General features: G+C 37.1%; 1 protein-coding gene across 1 annotated transcript in view; it reads left to right on the top strand.

Annotated features, from left to right (window-relative positions):
- The window catches only part of retm (real-time), an 86,186-nt gene that overhangs the window by 11,021 nt on the left and 55,608 nt on the right, over window positions 1–19,557 (top strand). Inside the window, exon 2 of the mRNA XM_068777334.1 lies at window positions 18,549–18,698. Within this exon, the coding sequence (XP_068633435.1) occupies window positions 18,549–18,698 (150 nt within the window). The remainder of the gene's footprint in view (window positions 1–18,548; window positions 18,699–19,557) is intronic.

The raw sequence follows: 19,557 nt of genomic DNA, 5'->3' as shown, positions 1-19,557 counted from the left end.
GCTCTCGTGTACTGTTTTGTGGATTTGTGGGTGATTCTCATTACCCACTGACTCTCATTACCCTACTCTCCCCTACCCTTATTGTAAGTGATAACCCTAAGAGTTTATTTTCCAAGACTACCCTACATTTTTTACAGTCAAGATTACCCTCATTTCATTGTTGTCGTTTCAAACCGTAGACGCCCTCTACGAAGCATAGGTTTTCCTCTAAACATAACTATGGGGGGTTATACCATAATCACCACGTTTGGTAGGATGGGTTAGGTTAGGTTAGGTTAGGTTAGCCCCTCACTTAACAATATTATGTTAACGATTTGCAGCAATTGAACTTTTTCATCGCTTTATCTGGTATATATGTAATTGGGATTCGATGTGCGTTAACTTCATTTATATTTGCAGATAAATGCGATATCGCGTGTGTTATAAATACAGCAATCAAGTCTTGCACGCAACGTCGCTTATGATCTTATAGATACGATATAGTTATAAATATTGTTATAATTCTAGTAAGATTCCCACTGTTGGGCAACAAGATTCTCATGCAATAGTGCGAGTCATAGCATACGATTTTTTATGTTTCACGAAAATCGAATCTGCGATCATACGACAATAAGTCACGGTTTTAACACTAATCATACTAGTACTTACTTTAGGTAACTATTTCTACCGTAGCGAGTCAAATGATCAGACTTTATATTTCCTGCTTAAATATATGAAATGTAATTTCACACGGGGTTGTGCACTCTGTGTTTGGCACTAATCGGTGTAACATTACTCCTGAGGATGCCCCGTAGAGGGGTGAAACACGTGTTGAGTGATTTAACGGTGGTAGTGGTGTAATTCGCATTGTTTGCCGCATACATTTATCAGCGGGCTGGCGGGCGGTGCACTTTATTGCACGACTACTATTACATAGCGGAAGTAGCTATATATTGGTCCTTTTCTTACTTAGGATGGACTTCCGCAAAGTAACGCCTGAATCCATTAGATATGTGAAATGTGGTTGTTTGGAAGGAAATAATTAAATTTAATAGTAAATAGAAAGGAAATATATGCATAATAACTGTAGATTGATTTGTAGGTAAATAAAAAATGTACAATAGCAATGAGATGATACGTGTGTTTTCAATGCTAATGTTCAAAATGGGTTATTTAACCCGTTATGGTATGTTTAGTGCTAATCAAAGGCTATTTCATTATAAATATAAGGAACTTAAATGGAGCATCGATTTAAAAAAAAAGTTTAAGTTACAGTTTTTAAATTATATTCTGTTACTTTATACACATATAGATATATTTCTGTATGACACTGTCAAAATTTAAATTAAACAAATGTAGGGATTCGTGAAATAACAAAAAAAAAACAGTTTAAAATATTTATTCTTTTTGTGCATAGTGCATATGTGTAGCATACGTCGAAGAATAGCTGCTATGCAGTATAGCAATACATTTGTTAGTCGTTGGTACTAGTCTATGACAGCAGTACATAAAAGATAGTTATTCAACACAACATCCCGCCTTTACAATCGCGTTATTTAGTATGGCCGATACAACTAATCTAGAGCTATGTGGTGTGACCACGCTTCTAGCGTTTTGGAGACTGTCCGTTTTGATATATAATTTTTAGTTACGTTAAGATTATTTTGAAAAATCAGTGTTTTTACATACTTCTATCGATCTAGATATATGAACGTGAGGCGCACGCCCCACAAGGGGGGACAATTCGAGACGAGTTTAGCTCTCTGGAGTATAGGGGGGTGTGAGAATTTTAGAAAGACTAACACGGGGCATTAGACAAAAAACTAGTGTAGATAATGCTTGATATAGCGCCATCTACTGCTTCATTATCATCACATCAGACGTTCACTGCAAGGAATATATCCTCCCAAAAGATAGCGATGATGACCGGTCTTTTCTCTACCTGCATCTAGCGACTTTCCGCGACAGTATCTATGTCGTGGCTTCAAGTGAGGGCCCACTCACATCGCGTCTACCGACTCATATATATATACATATAAAATAAAGTATGTAATATAATATGTGTGTAATGTGTAATATGATATATCCCGGGAATCAGGCCCGTGACTTATGATCGCAAGTCTGTTCTCTACCACTGTGCTGCCAATGCTCGTTCCTTTCGAACGTTTCTTTAAAATAAATAAATGGAGTTGCTCATTTTATTAATACTTTTTTTGTACTAAATTAATTAACTTTTCATAACTGATGATAAATGGTTCAAAGAGAAATTAAAAAAATAATTATTTGTGTGTTACCGAAAGTGTGGTCACCGCAATGAGCGCGACACCCGACCCTTGTATCTTACAACTGTACCATTTACCAGCACGTCTCGTATCCACTACGGGCTTATCGTTACCCAGTGATTTAAACCGTAGTGGCCCACGCGTGGAGATCATGTGCGTGGGCGTGATAGTGTTTAATTATTCTTATCGAAAATTAAAATTTCTCATTCTAATGTAGTACCGTTTGGATGAACCCACTGCAAGGGATAGGTCACCCATAAAGATCGCCAGGATGAACAGATCCAGAGCTCCTGGACAGATGCGTCCAGCGACTTCCACTCGAGAAGCTTCCGGCTCCTATGGTCATCGGTTGCACGAGCGATGTGTCACGCCTATTGCCACTTCAAATGAGCAATTCTTCGAGCTACGTCGCTGATATTGGATCTTCTGCTGATTTCCTCATTTTTAATTCGATCACGCAGCGAAACTACTAGCTATCCTAGTTTTCTTTATTAATTCTAATTTGTATCGCTACTGTTTTTTACAATATTTTTTTCGCTTTTACTAAACGCAGACAGTTGGGAGAGGGTTGCCGCTATTTGATACGGATCTTTCTTCTCCCACCCGCGAGGCACGACAGCGTTTTATAATTTTTTACAATTTTTCTTACACAATTTTCTCTTATGGGTAAATACAGCTAAAATTTATACATATTAGCAATAAAATTTGCAAGTTTTACTCAATTATATATTAGTTGGTACCAGCTATCCTAGTAGTTTTTGCTTTCTGCGTGACCTTGAGTCTTATAAAGATATATAAGATATCTATGTCCACCGCTGGACATAAATATCCTATAAGACCAGGTAGCAAGCCTAGATCAAGCATTTTCCGATAACCTTAACAAAGTCATCTGTGCTCCTTGTGAACGCACGTGGTGTTCATGTTAAGATCCTGGCTGACATCTGGTATCCCATTAAGCTTACAATATGACCTTCTATATAAATAAGTTATATCAAGTTCAAAATACATTTAATATACAACTTTTTTTGAATCGATATTTTTCGGACTTATGTGCCATGACTCACTTTAGCCTTTCTGAAATTCTTATGCCCTTCTATGTGACATGCATATTTTTGAAATTAAAACTTAAAGATTGAACTCGTGTCGAGTACATTTTAGTTTTGCCCCCCTGTGGGATGTGGGCCGTTGGCAAGAAATGCTTTAAATCAGAGTTCCCGAAACTTTTTTGTGTCGTAGATCCCTTTCCATGTTTTTCCGTGTTGGATAGACCCCCTACTTACCTGATATTGATTTCCTGTAAATTTCTAACTGTAGTGAAGTTTAGTGTTAAAAACTAAAAGTAAAAACACATGTTAATTTATACATTTATTAGGTTTTTACAAGTTCAAAATGTATTGCGACCACAAAGCGAATATACATACTACCACTTACACAATTTTATAAACATATATAATAATTTTTTTACTTCATAGGTACTTTTATAAATAATTTAAATCAGTGGCGTACCTAGAACTTTTGCCGCCCGGGGCGATCTCCAGTTTGCCGCGCTTTATATTATATGTCAATCAAATAGTGGTTTTTGATTTAAAAAATATTGATATATCACTTCAAAGTAATCATATAAACTTTTCAAAAGAAATGACATTTATAAACGGACATCAAAAAATTTTAGTTAGGAAAAAATGCTGTACTAAGTCGTAAAGATCCTTTTACGAATTCAACGAATTTTAATGAATACAATAAAATAAAATTATTATCTTGTTCTTGAATTAAAATCCAAAATTTACACTAAAATGCATTTATATACACCGAGGAATAATATTCGAAATCATAAAGTTAATCATAATTTATATAAATCAAATATTAAACTTATAATAATCATTTATTATTCAAGAAAGAAAATAAATTTGAAATGAAAAATTTGCTTTTTACAACTATAAGTAAATATAAAAAATGCCGCCCCAAGGTAAGTGCCGCCCCGGTGCGGACCGCACCCCCAGGTACGTCACTGATTTAAATGTTTTGTTATTATAAGATAGTATGATGTAAGTAAATGGGTACTATCAGTGATGTGTTGAGATCCACTATCGAGGACTCCAAAATTTTTTTTCGCTGACGTAGACCCCTTGCAGGTTGTCATAGACCCCTAGGGGTCGATATAGACCACTTTGGGAATCGCTACTTTAAATGATACCACTATAGCAGCGCGCGCCTCATAACACTCGTGGAACGCTGTCTTTGCGACAATAACGCCCGCTATAGGCGGATTCTTCTCTACAACTGTTTCATACTCTACCCTATATTTATAACAATCACTAGTAAGAGTATCACTTGACAAGTAATTTTAATTATTCCTAACACTTCAGTACCCGGCGGTAAATTAGCACATCGACCTTTGAAAAGAGACAATCGGCTAATTTCGGCTTCGTAGACCGTTATCTCTGTCGCACGAATTACGACTGACAAAACGTCACACAGATAGTGTGGGACAGAGATAATGTTCTACGAAATCGAAATTAGCCGATTGTCTCTTTCAAAAGTTCGATGTGCAAAATTCATTGCCGGGTATTGTAACTATGTTTTTGATAGATAAGTACATAACTTTTAATTTGGTGGTAGTGTCATCTATAAAGTCTGTCAATAAACATGTCTACAGCTAAGTTCATCCCCTGAGTACTTGTAATTGAAGTTGTGTACATAATTCTAAATTACACGAAGCGACGTAAGCGGGGTCGACCTTTAACGACCCGAATGCTCGCAAAAATCGATTGCACTCAGTTATTTTTGTACAAGACGAGGGATTAAAACTCGTTTAGTGGTAGACAGACATAATTTATGCATGCACTCTTTATAATAATATATTTTAAAGTCGTGGCGAGTTGTTCGTTCGTATTGTAACAAATGGATTTTTGAATAAGGTACATATAACATGAAATTTTACGTTCTAATAAAGTTAAAAAAAGCAATCCCTATTAAAAAAACAATTTTATTTTTACTCGTTCAGAAACTTAAAAAACTAGTCATATTTTAACAGGCGATTTATACATCAATGGGTAATTACATGTTTCCGCCTTTAGCATTATTACATACATTGTGAGGACGTTGCAAAAGGATCATAATCCTAAATAGACAAAAGTTACTCAGTAAAGTCAAATTGCACATACAGGATAAGGAAAAAAGTCCTACAAGATACGTAGATATACTCACAAACACATGCATGTATACAAATTAATAAAAAAGTTGCTATTTTAAATTCGAAATATGCTACATATAAACTACTCAAAACAAAATAGGGCCCACTGCAACTTTGTCTCTAATCGTGTTTATAAATAACTCATATACTAATCATTGACAAAATGAAGCACTACCACTTCTAGCACACATGTTTATTAGTTCATAATGATGTTTTAAAAGTTAACTTTTTTGTTGATTTCAAGTGGGTAGACAAAAAAGTAAAGTGCTTAAATTTATCCATTTCTTAAATTTACAATCGTTTGTGTTCTCAGTCTTGCTTTAAGCGCAATACTTTGTTCACACCTTGTTTAGCTGTGTTTTTTTCGTTTCGGCATTATTCCCGATTACAATGCCAGGTTCTCGTCGTCATATGTATGTGGAAACTTCGACAAGGGCAGTTCTTTTGCTTCAAGAGGGAGAATCGCTAAGATCGGTTGCATCACGCCTTGGTGTGTCACGGCGAGCTATTCGAAACGTATGGGAGCGGTTCCAGGAGACAGGTAGTGTGGCTAGAAGACCTGGATCAGGAAGGATTCGAGCCACAACTGCTCAAGAAGACCGGTACATTCGATTGACTGCGCGCCGGGACCGCACGACAACCGCCCGGACCTTGCAATCCCGACTAAGGCAATCTACTGGCACACGCGTTAGTGGTCAAACCATTCGGAATCGACTCCACGAGGACGGGCAACATTCTAGGATGCGTGTTATTCGTTTAAAATTAACAAGGGCTCACCGGGCAACACGTTTGAGGTTTGCGCGTGAGCATTTGGACTGGACCATGGACATTTGGAGGACAGTACTCTTTTCAGACGAGTGTAAAGTTAAGTTTTTTAGCGATGACAGACGTGTACGTGTGTGGAGAAGAGAAGGAGAACGTTTTACTGAACCATGCATGCACGGTACTGATCGTTTTGGGGGCCCGAGTGTGATGATATGGGGCGGTATAAGCTTGTTAGGCAAAACAGAGCTGGTGATCTTGAACGAAGGGACGGTCACTGCAGCCAGTTACGTCGAGCAAGTAATCCGACCTTATGTCATCCCATATTCACAAAGAGTAGGTGATAATTTTGTGTTTATGCAAGACAACGCTCGTGCGCATACAGCTAGGGTCACTCAGGGGGCACTTTCTGATGCCAATATCTCGGTTTTACCTTGGCCAGCAACGAGTCCCGATCTCAACCCGATTGAGCATTTATGGGATCAATTGAAAAGAAGTCTTAAAGAGATCCATAGCCACGTTAACAGCCAACAGGACCTCATAAGCGCGCTGAAACTCTGTTGGGAACGAATACCCGACCAAAACATTACTCATCTGATTGAGAGTGTACCAGATAGGCTCAGAGAGTGCATACGGAGCAAAGAAGGTCCTACTCGATACTAAAGAAAAGCTCCCGGCAAGTTTATTAAAAACAAACAGTAACTATAAAAGTTTTTATTGACAGTCTACTCAGTGCTCATTTTCTCTAAAAATGTGTATATGAGTGTATTGCGATAAAATTAAACAATTCAAACGTTATTTTGTGTTTACTTAATGTGTAAAACCCTAATTCAACAATGACTAATTGTAAAAATTTAATAATCATGTATGCACATAAATTAAGGGGCAAAATGATGGTGGGCCCTATTTTGTTTTGAGTAGTATATATACACTCATATAAATAAATAATTATTCATGACTACTAAAATCATTAAATTTTTTCTGCCAATATAGTAATTAACATATGTTTCACAACGGTATAGTTGCTTACTCTGTATCAAGAAAACCTTCAAGATGAGACAGTTAAATACCAGAGGCTCTTGATTCGGTGTAGCGGCGTGATTTTCGACTTATAGGTGAAAATGATTGGTTTTTAATGGAATCAGGCGTTACCGTGCGGAAGTCCATCCTAAGTAAGAAAAGGACAAATATTTAGCCACTTCCGCACATGCAGTGGTAGTCGTGCAACAAAGTGCACCGCCCGCCAGCCCGCTGATAAATGTGTATGCGGCAAACAATGCGAATTACACAACCGCTACCGCCAAATTACTTAACACGTGTTTCACCCCTCCACGGGGCATCTTCAGGAGTTATGTTACACCGATTAGTGCCAAACACAGAGTGAGCTCAGTCTGTCGCTGGTTAACTATTTGTCCTTTTCTTACTTATGAGTTAGTTTGTTACAAATTTCTCAGGTTTGAACACCGGCGAGTAGCAAGTGTCAATTTTCTCTCTTTCCGACCCAACCCCACCATCCTAGTTCCTCTTTTGGACCAATTGAAGGTCGGTCCACCACCACCATTACACTGTGGAGTTCCTTTGGAGGCACACTATGCGTTTAGATTCTATTCTTCTAATCCGCACAGCTCGAAGTATAGGACGATCTGCCAGCTTTGTTATTTCCAGAGAGTTATAACCCAGGTATCTTTAATCAGAGTGAATATGTACTTATTGAGTCTGCATGCATCATCTTATTTATTTATTTATTTACTTTATTGGAGATAAACAGTAACAAAAAGTAATAAGAAAGTACAAACTAGAAGCATAGACACATAAAATTAGTTACAATTGCTACCTTATAACTATCTCACTGAAAACATTTAATGATTTATGGTCTAACAATGACAGAACAAGTAAAAACATTAATAAACAGGGGTCATAGATTATGTTTTATAAACTTACATTATGTTTGTTTATATATCTATATCATATATTTATATTATGGTTCGATCACAACGTCACTTTGCAACAGGCGGGTTGGTGGTCACACCCCGACAAGTAACCGAAAAATAAATACATTTAAAAAACTTTTAAGTTAAACGGATTTTTGATACCCATATTGTGGTGGTTGTGGAAAAATATGTACCTAGTCCGCCATATTGGAACGGCGTCCATCTTGAATTTTAAATTTTGACATAATCATCGTGTTTTACTAGTGTAGCCCTTTCATTTGATACCCATATTGAGGGGATTAAGGAAAAATATGTAATCGGCCATTTTGTATCGGCGGCCATCTTAGATTTATAAAGTTATTGATTTTATTATATTGTATTGTCACCTAAATTAAATATGTGTACCAAATTTCAGATCAATCTGACGACGGGAAGGTGCTTAAATTTCAATTTCTAATTTTGACCCAAATAAATAAACAAATAAATTCCGTACGGGTCGAACTAATAAAAACCGTTTTAAAAAAGATTAAAACTTAGATGTTCCAACAGATTTTGTACTGCCAGAAGTTAATAGCCTGTCGCATTTAAATAGAATAAATAAGTTAATGCATCATATGTCAAACTGATCACTCTATACAGGATGATCGGAGATAGTTGAAAAAACATGACCTTTTGGATCTTCGATAATTTCAACATTAGTAGTAAGTTACCACCAGCTCGCTGAACTTGAGAAAAGCCGACCAGATTGCTCACATTTGCTCATTCAAATGGTATTTAAACAATTTTTGCGTGTGCATTATTTTATCATCAATGTAAATGAGTGAACAATGCCAACTCTACACACATAATTACATATTACATTTAATTATTGATTGAAAACCAAGTAAAGGAAGGTCTAAGAATGATTTGATAACATTGTTCAATCGCTCTGTAGTAATACATTTAATAAATAAGGTAAAATGGAATAATTTATCACAATTATTGTAATTACAATCATTCACAATTATTTAATCACTGCCCCGCAGGACAGGGGTCACGGATCAGGGGCCTCGCGATGTGTTCTGGATTCGATAACTTACATTGAGTTTTATGAAACAGGAAGAAGCTTTATCTTTTTAACGACCACTCATGTTTATTAATATCTATTTATTTAGATACACCTGCATTATACATTACTTAAAAGTATGTTAAAATTTACCGCATTTATATTGGTTTTCTTGTTTCATAACAGTAAATATGTCATTAATTTTGAAAAAAAACTATTCTATCATCTAAATCAGTGATTCCTAAAGTGGTCTATATCGACCCCTAGAGGTATATGACAATCTGCAAGGGGTCTATGTCAGCGAAAAAAAATTTGGGGGTCCATTAAATGAAAATGGGGGTCCACGATAGTGGATCTCAACACATACACTGATAGTACCTATTTACTTACATCTTACTATCTTTTAATATCAAAACATTTAATGTTACGTATATTTTACATAACAGTTCCAAATTTTTATTTTGAGTAGTTTTAATTTAAATTCAAGTAATAAATGTATTAATTGACATGTGTTTTTAACACTAAACTTCACTACAGTTAGAAATTTACAGAAAATCAATATCAGGTAAGTAGGGGGGTCTACCCAACACGGAATAACATGGCAAGGGGTCTACGACACAAAAAAGTTTGGGGCACTCTGATCTAAATAATTTGAATATATAATCGCATAAGGATACGGGATATTGCAAGTTGAAGTCAGGAAATATTATAATAATGTTTGAACTTTAATAAATTAATTCAGATGTTTAGTTCAAATTGTAGTATACGATTTTATTATATATATGCAGGTGATACAAGACAAGCAGACGACATTGTAAAGGTCGTCGGAACACGTTGTATGCACCATTTTTTTTTCTTATGGCCCCCGCTATTGGGAGCCTCTCGTATCCCTATCTTGTGTGGGACAGGGACTTTTGTTATAATCTATTTAGTTTTTCACATCTTATTTTATTTTCTTTCTCTTCATGTATACTTCTTATGATCTTTCGCTCAGTTTTCTTACACATTTCTCCTTTAATTCCCTTTCGCTCTGTGACCTTTCATTCCTCCCTTGTTACACATTACATTTAATATCTTTATTTCTATTTGTTTACATTATTATCACATTTTTTATATCACATTTTGTATTTTACATTTTATCACATTTATTTCTTATTATCTATTTACATTTCTAAATTTTCCTTAAGTTTTATTTTTGTCTATTACTATCATAATGATTTTTTTGCAATATGCGAAGAAGTCTTTTTTAGTGTCTTTTCCGCTTATCAGGGAGGCTATTGACTCCTCCCTGATTTTTACGCCAGACCGGCACTCGAAGTCCGTGCACCATCCGAAGTGTATGCACCATTGTCCCGGCAACGTATGTAAATATACTTTGCTTTTCTATTTGTAACTTAATATGACGTTACAAGTGAAGACTTAATAGACTCGTCATTTAACTAAACAATTATTTGGTGCATATATAGACACCTACAGTTGTAAGGCCCCTCAACCACGGCAACTTATTATAGCGACGTTGTCGCATGCTTGGTCTCGCGTGCCCCCCCCCCCCCGTCCACGATTCTAACGCTATACTGCCGCGATTTAAAAGCGATAATGAAGCGATTCAAAAGCGATACTGTCGCGATTCAGAAGCGATATTGTCGCGCTATTGTTCTCGATACTTTCGCGCTTTTGTCGCAGTGCAAACGCGATACTGTCGCGTTTCTGTCGCACAAACAAACGTGATTCGGTAATCTCTTTTTCTTCTCTTTCCGTCTTCTACTTCCGTCTTCATCTTCTTTTTCCGTCGTAATGCAATATCGCGTTGCAAATGCAATTGACACGCGTTAGTGAATGCGCAACGACATCGCCGAAAATCGCTGTAAATGAAGGATTATTGTCTTGCATACAAATAATACATGTATCATACCGCCAAAGGACTACACAGATGATATTGCAGAGCACATGATAAAACTTCCAAATATCGGGGTCCCCAGTGGAATGATACGCGAGAAGGAGCAGTAATATAATTGGGTGCAATAAAAAAACTTTGTTTAATAAAGTTTTATTTCAATGTTTTCTTTTCAGTTTTGTTCAGTTGTAATCTATTTCCCCTCTTAACGGATATACTGCTAACGTAATATGTTTTTACAAATCGAATATAAATAGCATTGTTATTGTAACACGGTCAAAGTGTTTTCCTCGTCATGCATGTGTCGCGCGCGTTTTTGCAACGTTATAACCTTGCTAAATATTCACCCGGATATTTATGAAAGCTCACATGTCCACCTAAAACTTCTTTACCCGAAGCTCTTTGGACAGATTTATTTTTGATCTGTTTTATCGCAAGATATTAAATCATTAAATAAAAATATTTAATGGAATCAGGCGTTACCTCGCGGAAGTCCATCCTAAGTAAGAAAAGGACCAATATTTAGCCACTTCCGCACATGCAGTGGTAGTCGTGCAACAAAGTGCACCGCCCGCCAGCCCGCTGATAAATGCGTATGCGGCAAACAATGCGAATCATACAACCGCCACCACCAAATCACTCAACACGTGTTTCACCCCTCCACGGGGCATCTTCAGGAGTTATGTTACACCGATTAGTGCCAAACACAGAGTCATTAAATAAAAACCTTTCGACTCCAATTGCTGTCGGTGCAAATGATTGTAGCAGATTTATTTTCCGCATTGTTGAATTACATTTAAAATTTAAAAAGTAACGAATAACGGAAGTTTAAAATAACAATAATGATAGTCTATAACAAGGAGATGGGCGTCCATTTGTGGGCCGCGTCACAGCGGGGGCGTCCACACGATAACCGTTTCCGGATATGCTTGGATTTCAGATAGTAAAGATCGATTTGTTTGAACAGCGAGTAAAAGTGTTTGAAATAAAATGTACTTTTTTAGTCACTTACTCCTTGAATATTTAATGGAATCAGGCGTTACCTCGCGGAAGTCCATCCTAAGTAAGAAAAGGACCAATATTTAGCCACTTCCGCACATGCAGTGGTAGTCGTGCAATGAAATGCACCGTGGAGGGGTGAAACACGCGTTGGGTAATTTGGCGGTGGCGGTTGTGTGATTCGCATTGTTTGCCGCATGCGCATTTATCAGCGGGCTGGCGGGCGGTGCATTTCATTGCACAACTACCACTGCATGTGCGGAAGTGGCTAAATATTGGTCCTTTTCTTACTTACCTCTTGACCAATGACGTTTCTGACTCGTAGCTCATTTCATGTGCCGTTGTAGACTTATTGTTAATTAACAATGTAATACACCTATCCCCCGATTTATACGGTACTTGTTTTACACGTTTTCGCTTTTACACGGTTTTCCAAATAAGTTTTTTTCTTGTTTTAATAACCGATTTTATTACCATCTCTCATAATGTAAATATTTTTGCTTCAAACATGGAATCGGCACAAATAACTTCGAGTGATGAAAGTGAATTCGAACCTTCGATTCCGAAAAAAGAAATGAGAGTAATATTTGTCAGTGATAAAGGATAATAAAACACTTTTGGTTTTATTATTTGTTCTTCTGTTTAATGTATATTGTAATTAAATAAAAAAAAGACAGTGTTTCTGTAATATCTTAAATATTTTAACTTGTCAATGCATTTTATTTTCGTTTCTGTGTACATCTAAAATATTGAAAAAAATCACAACTGTTAAATAGCAAAATTATGCATTTTCTGCAAGTTTTTAGATTTACACGGTTTTGACTTGAAAATTTTAAATTTTCTATTTACACGTTTTTCTCGGGAACGTATCTACCGTGTATTTCGGGGGATAGGTTTATATGAGTGTTATAAAATTTTATACAACAATGTAAGTTTGAACATAAAACACACTGATTCTGAGCGGTGATACCATTCGAATGCGTCGATGCACATTTTATACGTGTTAATAAAAAAAACAGACAGAGTTTATTCTGACAAAAATTACTGGCATGTCTAAAAGAAAAACTAAATAAAACATATTCCACATCATTCGATTTATGATTTAACTCAGTGTTTCCCAACCTTTTTTGATTCACACTCCACCTTTATATTTAAAATCCTTACCTCCCCCTATTGAACATACATAATATTTATATTAAACTGAAAAGGTTAAACTCGTGTCTATTCTCGTATTGTCCACCTGTGGGGCGTGGGTCGCACGTTAGGAAACACCGAATTAATGTCATGGTAATAAACAACGATTATATAGAAAATTAGTTTGTGGCGTGCATATCGCGCGCCACTCAAACGCCAAGCTCTTACCCACGTGACCGTCAATCGCATGGCGGCGGCGGCAGTGAAACAGATACATGACAGATGGCGCCACAGTAGACGCAACGAAATTCTGCATCGCGCTGTTGAGAATCTCCGCGCTCATTATAAGGGCTAGCGGAGGTGCGGTCAACGCAGGAAGAAGCAACTGAAGATCAAGAAGCAACCGACGAACAAGAAGCGATCGACGAACAAGATACAACCGACGAACTACCGAAGAACAAGAAGCTACCGTACTACGACCGCTCCTACAAGTTTTTCAACAAAGTTTTATAGTGAACAAATATTTTTATCAAATTGTAATTTCTTCTATAGCATTGTCTTTCATATTTCGAGAGAAAATTACTAATACAGTTGTTTCGCAAAATGTGACTAAGTTTGACACCCTCTGACTGCAGTATATTCTTTGCGTTTACGTTACACAAACGTACCGTCTACGTGTTGTAATCACGTCGATTTCACGTCCGTCAGTCGAAGGTCGGCAGCGTTTTGCCTCGGATACTCTCGACATCGGATACTGGCGTGTCGGTTGTCGGATATTGCGAGTTTCGGTCCTTCGAAATATCGTGTAATACACGGATACGTAATCGACCGCAATTCTTTATTTAATTATAGTACGCTAACAATATTTATATCATCCTATACACTTGAGAGTATCAATGTACAAGTTAGTTTTGTTTAGTTGTAGTTAAGAAAGGGACTAATATATAGCTACTTCCGCTATGTAGCAGTAGTCGTGCATGGAAGTGCACCGCCCGATAAATGCGCATGCGGTCAACAATGCGAAACACAACTACCACCGTTAATTCACTCTACACGTGTTTCACCCCTCCACGGGGCATCCTCGGAAGATGTTACACCGACCAGTGCCAAACACCGAGTGAGCTCCGTCCGTCGCCGCTCTGTCATTTATACGCTACCTCCTCCCCCACTACCACTCAACGTCACGTGACCGATCATTTGAGCTATGGCTGGCTATATTCAAAAGTGGATGGGTGCTGTTAGCCGTTTTGGCTTTTATTGGTTTATACATGCGTACATACATACATACATACATGCAGTTTGTCCATCTTGTAGAGAGTCCCGACATTCCATTGAATTCTCTAACGGTAGACTTTTAAAGAACTTAAGGGTTGATATTTCCACAGTCGATGATAACCTTTTATATGTTACGTTCTTTGAGGATTGAAGTATTGGTTCGGTGCGCTGTTCACGGGATTCTGAACATCCGTCTCCAGTACAAGATTTCTGGACGTCATGTGTGACCATTTAAGGTAATCAAAATGCTATTTGGTTTGGTAAAGAGAGAAGTCTGATCGGAGTGGGTCGTATACTAATGGGTGGCAATGAGACTTGAACCTGATGCGCTGGTAGTCAGCCTTGAGCATCGTATTTACCTGTTCACTCTGCTAAGCGAAGGATCTAGCATTTGCACGATGAATCCAAGGAGTGCTAAGAATATACCTTTGTTAATATGGACATGTCACAAAGTTACCTGGCTATGATGGTGCTACATACCGTGGGAATGGGCCTCCCCCTTTATCATACGATCCGTTCAGTCAGTCCAACAACACTCGTGACGACAGCGTTCAATTCTAGTCTTTAAAAATGTACTTAAAATGATATATTCTTGTTTAAGGCATATTCGTGCTAAAACTTCACAGTGTACGTGTTAAAAATAGCATCATCTGTACGGACAACAAACTGTAACAAAAGACACGGAAACATAACAAGGAAATACGTGATGTGGCGACACGACTTGTTAAACTACTGATCTAAGTATATTAGTCGAGGTACACCACTAACGCAAACATGTAAAAAACTTATAGGAATTCTTATTTTCACCTTAACTATAAACTTGGCAGATTTTTTTTTAATATCACATTAATATTCATACCACTTGACTTATAAGACCCAAGGATGCCAACAGAAAAAACTGAAAAAGCGTTCGAAAATTAAGAAATTACCTAAACATTCACATACAAATGATTACTTTGCGTTCAAAATTGATGCCACTTTTTATTTTAATTCCCATGTATCTCTACAGATACATTATCAAGAAAAGGATTAGTGATAAATATGTACAGAATTTTTATTTTTAATTACATTATATCTAATATATAAAATTCTCGTGTCACGGTGTTCGAACTTGAACTCCTCCGAAACGGCTTGACCGATTTTTACCAAATTTTACATGCATATTCAGTATATCTGAGAATCGGCTACTATCTATTTTCCATACCCCTAAGTGATAAGGGTGGTCCACCCCTAAATTTTATATTAAATTTTTTAGACAATTTTTTTGGTTTTTATTTCATTATGATACAGCATACAAAAATACATACAAACCTAAATTTTCACCCCTCTACGATCAACCCTTATCTTACATTTGTTAATTAAAAACTATTTTTTTTTGCAAAACAACATTTGCGGGATTAGCTAGTATATTCATAAAACAATTTCAGATGTAAATAAAAACCTTGTCCGCCCATGACAGGGGTTGAATGAGAGGACATAACAACGGGTCCATAAAGGTATAGGCACCCATAAAGATCGCCGCTATTATAGTCTTGTATATCTAATGGATTCAGGCGTTATTTTGCGGAAGTCCATCCTAAGTAAGAAAAGGATGAATATATAGCTACTTCCGCCCCTACATGGGGCATCCTCAGGAGTAATGTTACACCGATTAGTGCCAAACACAGAGTCAAACTCTGAAACACGTTTTGAGTGATTTGACGGTGGTCGTTGTGTGATACGCATTGTTTGCCGCATGCGCATTTATCAGCGGGCTTGCAGGCGGTGCACTTTATTGCACGACTACTACTGCATTGGCGGAAGTAGCTATATATTGCTCCTTTTCTTAATTACAGTCTTGCACTTCATTCAGAAATTCCCGCCACCTTGACTATGTATAAAAACTTAAAAAATTGTATTACCCGCATAAAATTTCTTTTAACGATAATACAGCTTCTTATTGAATTGCACGAAATACTGTATTCAGGAAATTTGTGAAAGTGACCACGACTGAAATAGAAGAAGATTTCTATCTGTACTTAAACCATTACGTGTTCGCATCTATACCTGATACCACACCATGGTAGTAAAACGCCGATGTAATGTTGTATTTTAGAACAGTATGTTAAATGTGAATATATTAAAGGGGTTTTAACCGTGAGTTGAAATATTTTATAAAGCCGGCATTGTCCACAGAACCAAAAACATTGGGAGTATAATTCAGCAGTCAGACATAACCTAGTTCTATCCTTGTTTTTTTTTTATTCAAATATTCGGGCAAATGCATTGGTATTCACATAAATTATCCGAAATGAACGGAATAAATAAAACTTGATTCGAAATAAATTTAACCTTAACAGCCGCGTCCGGTGCGACATTTTTCAAGAAACGAGTTCCATTTCCCGCCGGCGCCGGAAACGTCGCTTCACGGTACCGACTAGGCAATGGACGTGAAAATCTGAAATTAAATAGCTTAGCGAATTTCGCGGTACGCGGTGTTGCGGGATTGGCAATCTTTGGAATTATTCAATAATTCAACGTGTAATATTGACATTTTTTTTTACTAGCAACACTGAGCGTATGGAGAATTTTGTATATGAAATATTCAGCAATATCGTTTTGGGTTATAAGTTGATCGAATTTTTATAGTAAACAAAATTTAAATTGCGATTTTTTTTGGACTGAACTCTCTACTGCTGTCCAAATGGCATTTGCAGAATCTGCAGGTTCTAGCCTAAGATCTTTTTTAAGGTTACGAACCTCGAGGGCTCCTGGATGAGCATCAGCTAGCCTCCATATACTACTATTTGACTGGATTGGATGGTCACAGAGCAAGTAAATCGCTTCGGCGGATGCCCGAAGAGGACCTTGGGCTTTGAGTAGTCACTCGTCAATAATATCCGATAAATTACGATAATTTATTTATACTTCACAAACTAGATGTCTCTACTATACCATACCTTACGTGAGCATCTGGCCAGTTCTTAACATATCAGTGTTCTGAGCGAGCGGTAGCTTTCTACATACAATGGTAATATAATCTATAATTCAAGAGTACGTATAAATACGTATTTTAATAAAGATATTTTTAATTGTAAAACCAGAAAGCCACGTGACAATCCAGTAAACAGAACGTGACTTGTCTTGAAATTACTTTCTACTCTAGATATAAATTTTCATTCCAATCTGTTTGAAATCAGAATCGAATCAAGCTCGTCTAAAAAGGTTTTCTACAACTTAAAATATCCAGGAGGGTTTCAAAAGTCCTTATAAGGAAAGAGGCGAGAATTTTTGAACTGTATTTAATATAGTAGTTGTACAAATTCAATCCATAGGTTTATTATATCACTGAAATTATTTAGCATTCTCTTCTTTCTGTGGTGGATAAATATTATTGTAACACTTGTGCAATGTCAACCATTTGTAATGGTCTACATTTTCGAGAGTGATTTTTTTCATAAAGCCTTTGTGTGTCGCAACATGGCGCCTGTTCGTATCAGGAACGATTTTTTTCAAAATGATAAATGAAATATTATTGCTTATGATCCCGTAGTCTGCAGTACATCTAGAGCAAGCGATTTTAATCTGTATTTTTAAGACGATTCGTTATAATGCAGCCTGCTTTGCCTTGCAGGGTTGCGTAGGGGCTAACAATTTTTTCATATGCTATGGTGGGGTATGACACGAAAAAGGTTGGGAACCACTAGTCTAGGTCGCATTGATTTATTAAATACTGAAGCAAGATAATTAATCACACGTTGGATAATGAACAGGAGATGAAAAGATACTAAACATGTACTTAAATGAAATAGATTTGTAATACACATATCTAATTACTACTAGTTTAATCTAGTGGCGACTACTAGGCGGTAGACGTGGCATGGGTGAGCCATTCACTAGAAGGGACGCTTAGTCAAGGTGGAAGTCAATGGATGTGAGCAACGAAAGACTGGTCATCATGAAGACCTTTGGGGGAGGCCTGGGCTTCGTCGACGCACATCGGTTGATATGATGATGATTGGTTTAATTAGATTTATAAGTTATAGGTGATTAAATAGATCATTTTGTCTTGCAGGCATACGAGATGCGGTTCCCCAGCTGCCCTCAAATCCCGGTGGTGGTGGAGTGCGTGATAACTGAGGACAGCTGGACCGCGGACGACTCCCAGCGGTTCACCACCAGGCGCTGCCAACTAAACGTCGACGCCCCATATTTACTTAAAAAGGTAAACGGAAAGTCGATTCATATTCTGGTTTTAAAGTTGGTCTAGGGCAGAGGTCAAATAAGTTTTTTCCTGCTGGATATTCTGAATAAGGCATTTACAAGTATTAAGTCATTGAGTTTTTTAATATGTTATCTGCTTACACTGATAGATGTAGTTAGCCAACATTTTACTTCTTCTCTATCGAAAGAAGATAAATTTTCATAGATCCTTCGCTTACGAATTGTGAATCCCTATTTTTTTTGTCACATAGACTCTAAAGTAAGAAAAGGACCAATATTTAGTCACTTCCGCACATGCAGTGGTAGTCGTGCAACAAAGTGCACCGCTCGCCAGCCCGTTGATTAATGCGCATGCGGCAAACAATGCCACTTACATAACTGCCCATTATGATCGGTAGGATGGACTTCCGCAAAATAACGCCTGATTCCTTTGAATACATAGACTCTTGTTGAGTCTTCCGTGGACTCTTAGAGGTCTATCTAGAATTTGGGAATCTTTGGCGTAAAGGGCTGATTTTCGATAGATTTCTTTATGAGAAAACGCCTAGTCTAGACAAACTTCTGTTTAGAACCTAAGCTTGAATGTATTTTATGGAATTGGTAGACCGTGAAGCTGTTGCTTGCTCGGGTGAATGTTAGTGGAGGTGCAAGAACAGAGTTGACTCGAGGACTTGACGGAACAGGAGAATTCGTATAAACTTGTAACTATTATCCTTTCAATTTTTATATAAGGAAGTGTATTTTATATCTGCTAATATGTATAGCATCTTAAATGTAAAGAAGGACATAAAACAAAATGTTTAAAAAATATGATATTGTTAAAAATGTCGCGATGTATAGAAGGTATGTAAATAAAAGCA

The sequence above is a fragment of the Battus philenor genome, unplaced genomic scaffold (genome assembly GCF_028537555.1).
Source record: "Battus philenor isolate CCGP_79_NKW_IND1 unplaced genomic scaffold, ilBatPhil1.0.hap1 SCAF_13, whole genome shotgun sequence".
NCBI classification, from domain to species: domain Eukaryota; kingdom Metazoa; phylum Arthropoda; class Insecta; order Lepidoptera; family Papilionidae; genus Battus; species Battus philenor.
The sequence above is the reverse complement of the archived record's forward strand: the minus strand, read 5'-3'. Positions and strand labels throughout refer to the sequence as shown.